This window comes from Pelecanus crispus, chromosome 5, assembly GCF_030463565.1.
Source record: "Pelecanus crispus isolate bPelCri1 chromosome 5, bPelCri1.pri, whole genome shotgun sequence".
NCBI classification, from domain to species: Eukaryota; Metazoa; Chordata; class Aves; order Pelecaniformes; family Pelecanidae; genus Pelecanus; species Pelecanus crispus.
Genome location: NC_134647.1, coordinates 80,478,935 through 80,494,330, shown reverse-complemented (window position 1 = coordinate 80,494,330; position 15,396 = coordinate 80,478,935). Strand labels below are relative to the sequence as shown.

At 38.9% G+C, this 15,396-nt stretch overlaps 1 protein-coding gene across 1 annotated transcript in view; it reads right to left on the bottom strand.

Annotated features, from left to right (window-relative positions):
- Positions 1–9,038: 9,038 nt before the first annotated feature.
- The window catches only part of TLCD4 (TLC domain containing 4), a 41,837-nt gene continuing 35,479 nt past the window's right edge, over positions 9,039–15,396 (bottom strand). Inside the window, exons 9-10 of the mRNA XM_075711238.1 lie at positions 13,766–13,839; positions 9,039–9,354 (exon numbers count right to left, since the gene is read on the bottom strand). Of these exons, the coding sequence (XP_075567353.1) occupies positions 9,039–9,354; positions 13,766–13,839 (390 nt within the window). The remainder of the gene's footprint in view (positions 9,355–13,765; positions 13,840–15,396) is intronic.

Below are 15,396 nucleotides of genomic sequence, written 5' to 3'. Positions count from 1 at the left end.
GCTCTGCCGTAAGAGCTGCAGCAGCGACTCCGAACCCGGCAGGGCTGTTCCAATGCTCATCCCACAGCGTGGGCGCTCAGGAAGCCATCGGGTGCAAAAGACAGGTGGGGAGACACAAGACAAACATTCATTGTAAATATGTAACAAAAAAGAAATCAAAAACTTTTTTTTTTTTTTTAAAACATCCTGTTTTCCTTGGCGCAATTAAAAATAAAGTAGGAAGCTTCAAGTGGCCCACGTATTACATGAACTTGGGATGAAGAACATCCAAATTCAAACCTGGAAGTGGGGTCTCTTGCACCCTCTGTACGTATTTTGGTGGAAAGAGAGAAATGAGTGATTCTCTCCCATTTCTTTTAAAAAAGGTCAGAAAGACAAACACTATACCACACTGAAGCAGTTCTAACAAGCACTATTTCAAATTACATAACTACCTAAATTTAAAAGCTTCTTTTACACATTCCTCTCGAGTGCTTTTAAGAACACATTCACATACCACCTTCCAAAATAGGATCTTTCTTATTAACCAGGATGTTGCTGTTCAGCATGAACACGAAATCAAAATACGAGTATAAAGCACTATCAAATATCCATCCTTTCACTAATTTTTGCTCCTTTATTACTTGTCTGTATTACTTAAGAGGAAATGGTTTCCTACCCTTTCTGCATGCAGGCATTATTAGCGCAGCACACTGAGAACCCAGAGTTGGGACGGGGGCACCATGTCAGTAACCGAGTCTCTGTTACATGCCGTAGAAAACATTATGCTTGCCTCCATCGCTGCCCAAGTTTTGGGCATATTTGGCTTTGCTGAAACCTCTAAGACTGCATTCACAGCTGCGTGAGCTGCACTAAACGAGATGCAATCATTTTACTCTTTGCTTGCTGCGCTTGACACCGCGGTTCAGCGAGAAGAGCCTCCTGTAGACCAGCTGGCATCTCTGCTTCCAAATATTTCAGGCTGGTGGCAGAACAACTCTAAGGTAAAACTCGTTTTTTTTTCTCTGACGTTCTCAAACGGGGAATTGGTCCTACACCCTCCTCTCAAAAGTACGTTACGTTGTTGACGTCAGTATGCCATCTCCCTGCTTTCCACCATCACGCTCCGCCAGAACCACAACTGCACTACTTATTAGTCATTGTATAGGTAACAGTTTTCACCCTTTACAAGGCAAGCCAAGTAGCAAATACTTCTTCCTCAGTGTAGAGCACTGCAAATAACACCAAGGTCACGATCCCAACGAAGCGCACAGCGTACCCTTAGGTATATTACACCGTGAACTCCAGAAAAGCAGAGCAAAATAAAATACAACAGTAGCCCACCATCTAAAAAATGACAGAAAGCCACTGTGAAGATTAAATTAAAAAAAAAAATTAAATAAAAAATAATAATACACACACACCCCCCTCCCCCAATGCAGAATTATCACACCCATACAAGTACAGAAAACAAAAGTTTTCAGCAGGAACACAAGAGAGTAATAAAAAAAATAAATTAAATTTTGGGAGAAAACGAAGAGCAACTTTGCACCAGAATGTCCTGGTTTCGGCTGGGATAGAGTTAATTTTCTTCCTAGTAGCAGGCACAGTGCTAAACCACGACACAGAACATGACGAAGTAGATATGCGAAATGCCTTCTACACCCTACATCTTAGGGAGAGGTACGTTTCTCACGCTTTAAGCAAGATTGATCGAATTTGTGAGGTTAAGAGTGGCTGACTGAAAGGCATCCCTTGTTCCCAGCCACGCTTAGCCCTTCCTTTCCGCCATTCAGCGTCAAAAGCTGCGCAGCGCCAGCGCGGAAGCCTCCCCCCAAGCCCCCATTGTCCTTCCTCAAGCAGTTGGAAGTCTGACCTATATAGCATGACCCCAAATAACATTTCCAGACATTCCCAGTCACTTCCAAAACAGACCCACTAGTTAACGGGTAGTTTTCTACCCTAAGAGTGTAAAATCGTTACCCTAAGAATATCATTTACAAATAGAACTAAATTCCCCTTAAAAGATGAGAGGAAGAAAGTAAAAACCACTGGAACGCTTTGTGTTTTCTTCTAGTAACTTGACTGTTGCATAACACAAAAGAAAAGTCACAGAAACACAAGCAATTCCTGTGTTTGGAAGTTCAGATATAAAACGGCAGCAGCTTCCGCCGAGGATGCTCAGAGCGCGCTAGGAGTTTTAAACCGCACAATTCGTGGTTCCGAGGCATCCGTTCACTGCGCATGCAGGATCTAGGAATTGCCGTATTTGAGGAACTTAATGGCCCATCTCAGTATTCGGTGAGGGACTGTGTAGCGTGTCACATTTACAGTACGCTGACAACAGCAGCTCTGTGTCCCTAGAGCCTGCAGACAACTGTCCAGCTTGTGTCCTGAAACACGTGGTGTTACCGTACAGTGCAATATAATTATGCTATCCAATATAAATACTAGTTTTTCCTCAATACGCAACAAAATTTAGAGTTTAAGTTCCCTTCCTGGCCCCAGTGATGCCCTACATACAAGTTTCACCCTTGAAAAGTCCAGGCACCCAAACAAGTGTGTGGCTCAGACCTCATACTCCCTCCCCACCTTTTTTTAAATATAAAAAGATAATGTCAAGATACCATCTAAGCCAGTTGTCTATGAACTGAGCCCAAAGAAAACTGTTCTTTCATGATGCATTCATTATAGGTACATGACCTATTACCGTATTAAGAAAGAAAAATTCACAAAGTCAGAAACCGTGTTCCTTTCCTTTATTATGAAGTACTGATACCTTGCATACAACATGCAATTTATTGCTTATTGACATTATTGCATATATCAAAGGGAAAAAAAATAATCAGCCAATATCATTTTATGCAAGCTCCTAAACTGCTCAGACAAAATACAGAAATGCTTACAATATCACTGAAATGCAAACAAATCATTCCAAAATTTTTTTATAATAAAAAGGAAATCTAAACCCATAATACTTAATCATTCGCCTTACTACGACTGATTACTTTTATCCCCAATCTGCAGAACTGTTATATTGCATTTTTAAGTTCTTGTGCCGTGATAAGGATTGCTACTACGATCAGGCCACGTTACTATTTGAATTTAGTAACACGATCCTGACATTTTGCGACAGTATTAGTATTGACTGCAAACCCGATTGTCAAGATTTACCAGAAATCAGTCTAGCAGAATTTACAGTTTTCATCCTTGCTCTGCACATAAGTTAGATGTATTTACCAAGTTTCTTTTTAGACAGAGGATTATATAAACATTTTTGAATTACAGGCTCCGTTACTTACGCCTAACTTGTAACTCATTTGTTCCCAACAGGTTTTGTAATTTGGTTTTACATCAGGTTAGCTGTGCTTACGTGTTAAAATTATTCTCCATATATAGCTAGCTAGCTGTAGATATTAAAGAAAACACTGTTTGGTATATGCATGCTAGAAACAAATCCAGGCTATTTGGATGTGTGCATATAAAGTGTGCAAATGATACAGCCGTGCTCGTGATTAGCCCTTTTCCTCCTTTCCCCCCATCAGATGATCTTGTGAAACTGGAACAGGGTTACACTGAACAAAATCAATGCATCCCGCATTGCATTCAAAATGTTATGTTCTGTACTGCAGCTTAGTATTAATATTTAAACGTTGCTTTCAAACCTAGCAAATTTTTTAAAATACCGAAATTTAAAAACTTAGAAGACAATTTACATGCAACATGTTCCACCTGGGTGCAGATTCTCATGTACTTAAATATTTATAGGCTCATAAAAGCATGTCCTGTCCACAAGACAAGTACAATGTTTGACATCCCACGCATACATTAAAAATAAAGATATACTACAGAATATTTCATTTGCTTTTATATTTTCAATTTCAGTAAGTAGGAAGTTATAAATAGCACACTGAATCATTATATGGTTGATACCAAGCCATGCTGAACTCTTCATAATTCACTCTCTTGAAGACGTTTCCTTTACATTACAACTGGATTAAAAATTTATATACATGGTTATAATCGGATGCCCTCTCGGTGCAGGACATCACACAATGAAACTGATCTCAGAAGAAATTTTGCCAAAATATTTCTTATACCGAAGAATACAATTTATTCTTCATAGCTACCTTCCATTCTTTACTGAGCGATAAAGTGCTTGGTTATTATAAATAGAGCAAGAATGTCAAAGGAGGTAGCTAGTAGAGATTTGTAATGGATAAGAAACCTTACCAAGTGTTACCACCTACAAGTATGATTTGATGCTTAATCCCAGATCTCCAAACATCCCAAGCAGCACATCTTTCATCTTCTCTACCACAAAAAGAACTTTTAAGTTGCTTTCAGAAAATCCTAAGACCTTCACCTGTGCAACAAAGAGATTTTACCCGGCTGCGGATGAACGTTAAAGTTCATAAATAATGGATTGCCATTTCCATCTGACTGCTGTCAGGATCTCCGTGATGAAGTACTGTTCTTTTTCCAGCTGTCAAATATATTCCACAGACAGAGACACTCCACCAGGAACAAATCCTTCCTCGTGAAGTTCCTCGTAGCCAGATAACAATGTTGTACAGTAGGCTGTTCAAAATATGAAAGAGGGCTGCCCATACTTTTCAAAGTCCTCTACACTTGCATTTTTTCATCTGAAAATTCTAGTCCCTTTCTCTTTGCTTTACTGACGGCTTTCACCAGCAGCCAACACTGCACCAGATCCTAAGCTGGAGTAATTGTCAAGCAGCCCTTTATTTTCCTCTGAATGGCTCAGCAGAAGCATCACAAAACAATTTTACAAACTTCTCTATTAAATGATCTCGTACGGAAAGCTTGTATGTACATATACTTAAACACGCACAAGTCCGTGAGAACGAGTCCCCTTCGTGCAGCAATCAACAACTGATAACCCATTTTATATAGCTTGAAAACTTTAAAGAATAAAGTTTCATTTTCCACTGTGAACAGAGATATAGAAATACCTAGACCTTTCTGCTACGTATCAGTCTGCTGCTGTCCCAGCCACAGCAGTCGGAAGACATCTGGATCTCCATACTTGCCTTCTCAAAGTCTCCTCCGCCTCTCCTCTTTAAGCCTGCTTGAATGCATTTGCTCACTTGTGTAAGCTTTTACTCTTAGGTTAACATTACTTCTGCAGTATGAGTAATCTTCTCCCGTAATTTTCTAAGTAAAGATGGAAGTAATTCTCTTCCAAACATTGTAATTAAATTTAATTTTTAAGAAATTTTAATACAAAATTTGGAGTCGTTAAAAATTTATATATAAAGTCAGCTCCCCTCATTTTCCTGTGCATAGGATACTTTTCATTATTCAACAGATTTTATTTTTTAAGCAATTAAGTTATCAAATTACTGAGCTCACTCAAGATAGCATGTATTTGTAGAGGTAGAGTAGGCTTCAGAGATGTAATTCTTACCACTGAACAATGCGCACAGATAACCCACAAAGCATCTCCGTAGAGTAAGGCTCTCAACTTCATTGAAATCCACTGGAACACTCACTGAGAAAATGAGCGTTTGAAGAACATTTCCTCTCGGCGAGTACGGTATCCACAAATCAATTATAAAAGCAAAACTTGACCTACCATTCCCCTGCAGTAGTTCTGAAAGTGATATTTACTCATCTTTTGATGAAAAAGTAAAGCCATAAAAAAGGGAAACTTGCATTCCTCCATACAGCCTTACCGGTATAAATAGACTCTCCCATGATCATTGTGCTAATGTAATGTCACCTGCTACTGAAGAATGTAAAAGAAAAGAAAAAACAAGATATCCGAGCATTTTTTACAAGATTAACTCCTTCCATTCCATATGCAAAGACACCTGGTGACATACCAAGAGCCCACTTTTACACTGGGCAATGCATCCGTTAAAAATAGAAGTTTTAAGCCACTAATAAGATAACGTTACATTCTAAAGGTAGCATTTATTATGATGCTACTTATCATGCATTTACTTTTTTTGCATTAAAAAAGCAAAAGACACAAGCTTGCAACATTACATTTCATCAATATTTCACCACAGTTTTTAAATTAATAAAGTGCAATTGAAAAACGGGTGCCGCGGCTATCTAATTTGCTGTATTATAAGCCTTTAATGGCAGGCACAAAGTGCCCCTTGCCAATGTATTCAGCACAGCACAACTTTGCAGACTGTTGACTACAGTCCTTCCTGAATACAAGTGTTAGTCATTTTTTTCATTAGAAAGTTGTCTTCTGACACGCAGTAGCTGCATCAGGACACAACTATAATGCATTAAAGTAACAAATTAGAAAATTGAAACCTAATGCACTGTAAAATATTGTTTTAGTTACACTAATTTTGTACAGCAATCCAAAATATTACATGTTTTAAAATAATTATCCCACCGCCTTTCCATTCTGGATTGTTGCCCAATGTGTATTATGCAGGGGTTTGGTTTTTTTTTTTTCCATCTAGTTTTAACTTAATTTTATTATCGCTTGACTTACTTCCCCCCCTGCCCCAAATCAGACAAAAGTCTATCTAGAAGTGAAGGAAACAGACCATTTTAATTAATGTTCTCTATTGAAAACAAAAAAAAATTAAAATACCGAAATATTAAAGATTAATGCTAAGAAGGGATGAATTTCAAAAATTTTTCATGAGTTACCACCTTAAAAGTTGCACCAGATCATCTTCCTTACTAGTTTTTTTAATCCTACTTCCCAAATAACAAAAGCAGACTTCTGCTTTCAAACGTATTCTCCAAAATGTCTGCATTTACAAATTTAAAATTTATTTTAGAAAGGAACAAGCTACTACAAAATGATTCCCTGATCTAGTGACTTAAAAAGCACAAGGAAAAAAAAAAAAAAAAAAAAAAAAAAAAGAGTACTTCATTTACATCTTTAAACCATAAAGGTGATATAAACATAGAGCCTTCGTAGCCTGGATTTTGCATTAGATACACTGAAACCGCTATTTTGAAAGATAGCGGCTTCTGCAAATGAGTATAAAAGGGAGTCTGTTTCTTTCGGCAAAGCAGGTCACAGGATCAACTCACAAAGACTCTGGATTTACTGGGACCCAAACGAGGTACGGTGCTCACTCAAATCACACAGCTGAACAGATTAATTGGTAACTCTCCCAAGCCATAAACAGATCTTTTGTCTGCAGGCTTGTGAGGTATTAAAAAGCACCGAATCTAAAAAAAAAAAAAAAAAAAACAAAAACCCAAAACCAAAAAAACAAAACAAAAAACCCCCACAAACCACCAAACCAGAAGTATTACCAATCCTTGGTACCTCCCTTAACAAGGCAGGATTGGGGAATGGTTTTGGAAAAACACCTGCCCAGTTAAACAGCAGAACCAGGCTTCTAAAAGTGCGTATGACGCTTCATTTTAACTGGGGAACTGAACTCATCGTGGCCACCTTGGGTTCTAAGGCATTTCAGCCTACACAGCCCTTCGTTCGAGGCAACAGAGTGAGAGGAAAACTAATTATCCTACACAGGGTAAATATTTTATCTTTTTGTTTAAAAATAAATTGCTTGAACAGTCTGCTACAACAATTGGGATGTGCACTGAAGTACCGAGGGAAAATGGATACTTTCAGCACACCTTAACAGAAGGTATAACAAGTAACGTCAAAAAACAAAGAAACAACAACAAAAAAACCCACCAAGTTAAAAAACAGAAGTTAGTCCCAATTCAGATATGGTTTAAAGTAAGCAAAACAAGACCAAACTACACACAAATACAGCTCTCAAGATCATTTAAAAATAAAACAAAAAGCAGAATTTCCTCAAATTCTATTATAAATTAGATTCTAGACTATTCCCAAATTTTCTAAGATTCTTCTCTGATGGCCTCCAAACCTCTAAGCTTGCAGAAAAAGGACCAGAGTACCTATTGACAAATAACTGGTTTAAAAAAATAACATAAAATAAATAAAATAAAATAAAAAGTTGTGCCTACAGAAGTGAACTGTCATTCTACAGATTACCGTACAGCTTTCCAGAAGTTTGGAACAGTTAATTCAAGAACGTTTTTAGTCAACACCCTAGATTTCTGATGTGATTAACAAGGAAAATGTGACCAAAACCCCTCAACGCTTCATATCAAATGGGTCATTTCTGTGATAAAAGAAAAAAAAAAGTATTACTGGAAGTTACACATCACATATACAGAAGAATTTTATCTCTTTACTACTAATCTTTGCATCCAAATAGCCAACGGTTAAAAAAAACCTCTGAGGAGAGTTGCAACACTTCTCAAAGGTAATAGCAGCAAAGGAAAAAGCACTCCAGTAAGACTGATGCCATTTCCCAACATACTAACTTAAGAAAAAAAATTCCACGGGCAATTTAGAAGATGTACTATTGCATGTAATCCAACACAGCAAAAGTGAATCCTTCCCATCAAAATCAGAGAATTTTAACAATTTTTACGATATTCTGTAGTCTTATAATACAGCATTTTAGATAAAATTCTTTCATGAATTTCCCCAAATGGTTTGCATTCATATAAGGCAGAACACAAAGCAGTAAAAGACTTCACAGAATCAAAGCTAAAGTTTGTAGCTTTTCTCGCAAAAATTAAAAAGTTGTCAAGAATGAAATCTTGATTGCTATTCCTAGAAGAAAACATAGAAACGTGCCAGGAAAATTGCACCATCTCAGGAGTTTGGGGAGATTTTTTTGTTTTCTAAAAAAAGAGAGATGTCAGTGTTCACTGGATTTATAAAACACATTAATCTGAGAAACCTGAGTGAAACACTTCAAACACACTGGTGGACAACGAGCAAGTAACCAGTCTGCTCCATTCTAATTCCAGGAGCTTGTAGCTGCTCAGAACAGACGCGTGGAACTCATTTGTGTGAGCTTTTGCTTTCATTCCTCACCGGACAGGATCCGTAAAGCGTGGCCCTGGGTGTGCAGGCAGTGTGGCTAGGGAAAGAGTAAGGTCAGTACAGAGGTAATGCCTTGTTTCCTTAGGAGGAGCATTCCATGGCAGAAATGTGCACCGTTTCAGTGAACCCACGTTATCTTCATAGCAGAAATTTCATTTTACACGCATAATTTCTAGTCAGATTTTCCATTTCTGTGAGTTTTGGCTTCCTCCCGTCCAATAAGACAAATGACTTTGTAGCATCCTTTTGCAATTTTGACCATCCACATCACGTTCATAACATCCAAGACAACACTTGAGATAATCCAGGCACTCTGGGCTGCAAATCCTAATCTCTGGAAAGCCTCTGTTCCAAATGAAGAAATTACATGGCTGTAATATATAGGCATGACGGCAATCCTCACCACGAAGAACACGACTGTCATCAGCACACCATTGATGATGTTGGCCTTCGAAGATTTGGGATATCCCAGTACTTCAAAAAACCACCTGCAAAAGAAGCGTTCACAGATACCAGGCAGACTTGAAGGCATCTCATTAAAAAAGGATTTTCTTTTTTTTTTTTTTAATTAATCATTTAATTTATTAACTGCTTCTACCCTTCTCATTTCTAAATTATTGCACTGTGTCTTGGCTTAGTTGCAGATTCTTCTGCTTGGCTGCATTTTTTCCCCCCATTTAAGCAGCACGTGATATCCAGTACATTGCAGAAGAACATGTAGACAATCCCAGTTTGAATTGTAAACCAGCTGGCAACCAGTGTGCATTTCAGCGACTACTGCACAATACACTATAATTCAAATTCTCTTTTAAAACGATAAATACAAATTTATTACTTGTTACTATAGTTTACACCAATGGGCACCACAATTCTGTTTGTTTCCCTGAAGGCAATTCTAGTATTGTATTTGGATATGGTAATCTAGATAAAGCTCCGATTTCCAGTTGCTCACATTTGGTATTTTCTGACGATAGGACGAGAGGAAATGGGCTCAAGCTACATCAGGGGAGGTTTAGATTGGATATTAGGAAAAATTTCTTCACTGAAAGACTGGTCAAGCATTGGAACAGGCTGCCCAGAGAGGTGGTGGAGTCACCATCCCTGGAGGGGTTCAAAAAACGGGCAGATGTGGCACTTTGGGACATGGTTTAGTGGGCATGGGGGTGTTGGGTTGATGGTTGGACTGATGATCTTAGAGGTCCTTGCCAACCTTAGTGATTCCTAGTGTTTACTTTCACTAAAAATAATCCAGCCACCAACGCAGGAAACATGAAATTATTCCTCTCCACTTAACTGGTTTAGTGGTGGACTTGGTAGTGTACGTTACTGGTTGGACTGGATGATCTTAAAGGTCTTTTCCAACCTAAACGATTCGATGATTCTACTACTACTGGGTCATAAATGGCCTTTAAAAAAAAAATTCTTGCATATTAATTCCTTAGTAGACAGGCATAACTTATCTACTGCCTAGCACACAGAACCCACGGGCTGAATTCCTAGAAAAAGGAACAACAAACTCCTCTAATTCTTTATCATTCACACTTCAACCAGAATAAACGCAAGGCAAATTTGTGCAACGATGGCAGGTTAAAGACAGGACGGGAGGAAAATTACTTAAATCACTGTATTCATGATTGGGGATGGGGAGGGAAGTAGAATAGAATCATCAATTTATTTTCAAGGAGATATGGGGGTAAAATTATTTAACAAAATAACAGTTCTAAAACTGGTTTTAAAAGTCATTTTTAATTGAATTACCTACAGATTACAACCTAGGTAATTACAGATATACTAAAAAGATTTGCCAGACATCCAGCTCTAACAGAAGTACTCTGGGAATTCATTAAGAGTGCAACTGAGACAATTAAAATCCAGGCACTCCAGGTGGCAGTCCAGCATGGAAGTCAGATGCCTCACCACAGAAACACTTACTGGGACAATGAAGAGAGAGACCTGATCTATTTGGTCAGACTAACAATCAGGGCCTGTACTTTCATTGATATATATACCATGAAGATTCCAAAAGTAATGGAAAAAAAGGTTTTAAAATATACTGCGATGTGCTAATACAGGTAACTTAAAAAAAAAAAAAAAAAGGGTAACTGCATATCTGCTTAGCTACTTCCATCTCCCCGCAAATTCAAAAAAAATAAAAGTCAGTAAATCACAGTTATCATTACAATTTTACCCACCACCGTTCATAGGTAGTTACATAAATGCTAACACTAAAAGATCTAAATGCTTGGCATGGAGACAACCTCCAATTAGATATCCCTAACAACAAAGGCAGGAAATACGAAGAAAATACTACAGTTCTGAGATTAGAATATCATTTTATATTTTAATAATAGCTCTTTTGGTAATACTAAGAATGCAAACAAGAAACATAATGTCAATCATTATCATTATCCACTACTTACTGTCTTAAGGGTCTGGTTTTCTTCAAATTTAATGAAAAAAAAACCCAAAACCAAAATAAACCAAAAAACAAACATTCATGCACTAATGAGATGACATCCCTTAGTGCAAGGGACTTGATTATCTCCTACAGAGATTTCAGTTTTTCTGAGAAAGCAGTAGATGTCGGTATTCAAAGACACGTGATCTCCCCGCAGGCCTTTTAAAAGCGTAACATACATTACTTTTAATAGCCAGATGTATCATGGTGCTTCCTAACGCCACAGTCTGAAAGGTAAGCATCGGCATAGGCACCACTTAAACCCAGGATGAGCTCCTGTCTTGGTAGAAGTCAGTTGGGAGAACAGCTATTCACTGGGATGTGAATTTCAATATAGAAACCTAGAATATAACACCACCTTTTTTCATTTTTTCTCCTCTTCCTTGTATTGCTAAAATAAGTTCAAAGAAGTGTTTATTTACTTCTCAGCCCAGACTACATTAGACTATAATCTCCTACTCAACAGTGCTTGGGTAAATGAAAGCAACCTCTGGAAAGCCCCGTTATCCCACCCTGCCCTCCTGTAAGTTGCGTTTGCCAAGCTAATATTCAAAAGGGATCTCAGCACAATCTTTTTTATTCTTAGAGATCTGAGCAATGCTACAGTCTCATAAAATACTTCAGAGTTTACAGTCTCATGCAGTAATGGCTAATACTCAGATACCCTGTTTGCAGGAGGATTACAGTTTCCCTCACTCCAAGAAGGACACTGAGGTGCTGGAGCGTGTCCAGAGAAGGGCAGCGGAGCTGGGGAAGGGTCTGGAGCACAGGGCTGGTGGGGAGCGGCTGAGGGAGCTGGGGGTGTTCAGCCTGGAGAAGAGGAGGCTGAGGGGAGACCTCATCGCTCTCTACAACTGCCTGAAAGGAGGGGGTAGTGAGGTGGGGGTTGGTCTCTTCTCCCAAGTAGTTAGCAATAGGATGAGAGGAAATGGCCTCAAGCTGCGCCAGCGGAGGTTTAGGTTGGATATTAGGAAAAATTTCTTCACAGAAAGACTGGTCAAGCATTGGAACAGGCTGCCCAGAGAGGTGGTGGAGTCCCCATCCCTGGAGGTGTTCAAAAAACGGGCAGACGTGGCACTTCGGGACATGGTTTAGTGGGCATGGCGGTGTTGGGTTGATGGTTGGACTGATGATCTTAGAGATCCTTTCCAACCTTAGTGATTCCTAGTTTTACTTTCATTAAAAAATAATCCAGCCACCAAGCCAGGAGGCATGGGGTTGCTACTCTCCCCTGAACTGGTTTAGTGGTGGACTTGGTAGTGTTAGGTTAATGGTTGGACTGGATGATCTTAAAGGGCTTTTCCAACCTAAATGATTCTATGATTCTATTTGCCTTACAAACCTTATTCTTTCTCTACCTGACACCTGGAAAAGACAAGAGATGCCACACACATAGGATCAATAAAGTAGAAACACACCCCAAAAAGTATGGGTGAGGAACAGGCATCTGACACACTGAAAGATCTGATCCTACCTTGCGAGAAAAATGGCGGGAGAGGAGAGGACTGCAGCACTGCCCTCTCCTGAGGTGAAGCCTTCCTGGGGCAAATCCCTGTCCCCAGCTGGGTCATGGTGGCTATGGTGCAAGGAGAGAGGCCACCCTCCCCAGAGCACCGGGAAACTCCACTGCCCGCTTTCCCCTACCTGTGGTATGTGGCACCACCACGCTCCTTTTCGATACTCACAGCGGCAATTCCAGCAGCAACGCTGTAACCAGAAGCCACGGCAGGCTTCGGCTGTCCCTGAGCTCTGCAAAGAGCCTTCTGCCACTTCCTTCTCTGACCACAAGTGTCAAGATAGATTCCAGAGTGTCAAGATAGATTCCATTCCAGATAGATTTAGGTCCTTTACTATTTTTCTAATTTACGTGCTCAAAATAACTTCCAGAACTATCTTTGAAAGTAAATAAAGAATATACATTTGTATTATTCTACGTATTCATATGCATACATTAATATTGATCTATATACATGCAGTAGTGCAAAATAAACTTCAAATTATCTAGGGCAATGCAATTCCATTCTAGGATTCTGATGACAATGTTATCCTGCTTCTTTTCCTGGTCCATGACACTAAAAAAGAAACCCTGTTGAAAATTATGGCTTTATTATAATAATTAAATGAATACACAAAGGCTAATAAAAATATTATATTTGTGAACTTTTTTGTTCAGTAGTTTCATAAAAATGTGGTATTTCATATGAAGGCTGGTCTACTCTACAAAGGAAATCAGGGGTGAATACATTAGTTACACTGTTGTAGCTGTAGCAGCAAAAAGTTTTCATAGCAAAAAAGGTTTCCACGTAGTAATCCTTAGTTCAATATATATAAATTCCCTTTCAGCAGGCATTCAACAACAACAGAAAAAATTCCGAAGTGACAGAAATAATAATAGAGACTAAAATTGAAAAGAACTATGCAAAAATTCCTTAACCACTTACCGCTGATTGACAAAAGGAGTGGAGAACTCTGCAAGCAGACGGAAGTTTCCGAAATAAGCCAACAGACCTTTGCTCTGGTTAGCAAAACAAAACAGACATACAAAAATCAACAACGTAGATGTGGAATCTTGATTCATGTCTTCAAGTATAACAGAATGATACAACGTCTCAACTTCTTTATTAAAACTGACAGAAAGCCAGTTTGCCAGCTGTGGCCAACTTCCTTACAATTTCAAAATTAGGTCTACTACAAAAGCTGCAATTGTCCTTCAGGTAGATCCAGTCAGTAGTTTCTTATTTTAAATAAATCTTTAAAAGACTTACAGTTAAGTGGCCACGGAAAGCTAGCTAGAGAAGACTGGCACAAGTAGTCATAGGTTGTAATTATAATGATGCTATTACTAAGAGAATTATAAATATTTTTAATTTCTCAATGCTTAAACAAGCCCAAACAGGAACACTGTAAGCTAAAGAAAAATGTCCCCGCGTTGTTTTAGGAACATAATGTGCCAAGGCGAAGATGAGTTCTTATTTGGCAGCAGAAGGGGCACATAAAGCCCTTTGTTCTCTCCTCCCCACTGCAGGGGAAACCCTTTCCACCAGCTCTGTCGCGGTCCCCGCCGTGCCCTGTGGGTTAGAAGAAGAGCACGTCCTCCCCGTGCCGGTATCCAGATAACCGTGTGGTACGCTGACACCGATACACGTTCCAACTGAGCACTTTCCTCCAAATGACAAAAGCAGAGCATATTCTCTGCCTTATCCTTTGGTCGTGCTGAAATAGTATCCCATTACACAATGGCTGGCAAGCAGCAATTTGCAGGTGTAGAGATAAAAAGATTTAAAAAAAAAAAAAAAGTCAGTAGGTCTCCTGAACAACCTATGGAGCGTGTGTCATCACTCCTCTTTCCCCACCGAGCGTGCTCACACCCTCTACTTCAGGCATTTCATGTCAGTTCGCGCTACACCAAACAGAAAATCTGTGTTCTTAATCAAATTCTCTATCTTCAAGACCAATTTTTGAAATAAGATACTTACGAGTAACTTTGAAGACAAGAGAGAGTAACACACAGACATCCAAGGGCAGAGCTAGATCCAAATAACAAGAACTGCTTTAAAAGTAGTTCATGCTAACACTACGCTTTCTCTTTACTCCAGAAACAACTAATGAATTTTCTGCATCAGGGATTGGCCTTGGCAGTGGTATTTTCATTTCTCCAATATTCAGCTCTAATTCACTTTCATCCGTGATAATATCAGTAGATCTAATTATCTTCAGCCCGAAACAGAGTATTTACTTGTCCCCTTTAAACTGTACATGGGAAATCTGACAGTAATCTGGCATCTTGACACTTTTAATGTTGTAAGCCTGGGATTCACACAGTAGGCAGGGAAAGAAATGTGGTAAATGAAGTAAATTGTATTTTGTAAGATGTCTTTATGTACTGCATGAGCTTTTCTGAAGAAATTCAGGAGCATTATTCTGGAGGTCAGTGGGATTTCTACCAAGTCACATGGGCATTTTTGAGAAATTCCAGCAGCAGCAGAGAGTCACTGTCTTTTTCTAGAACAGTAACCTTCTCTTCCCCTTTTCCCTTCAATATATGTACGCCACAGATATTTATATATATATA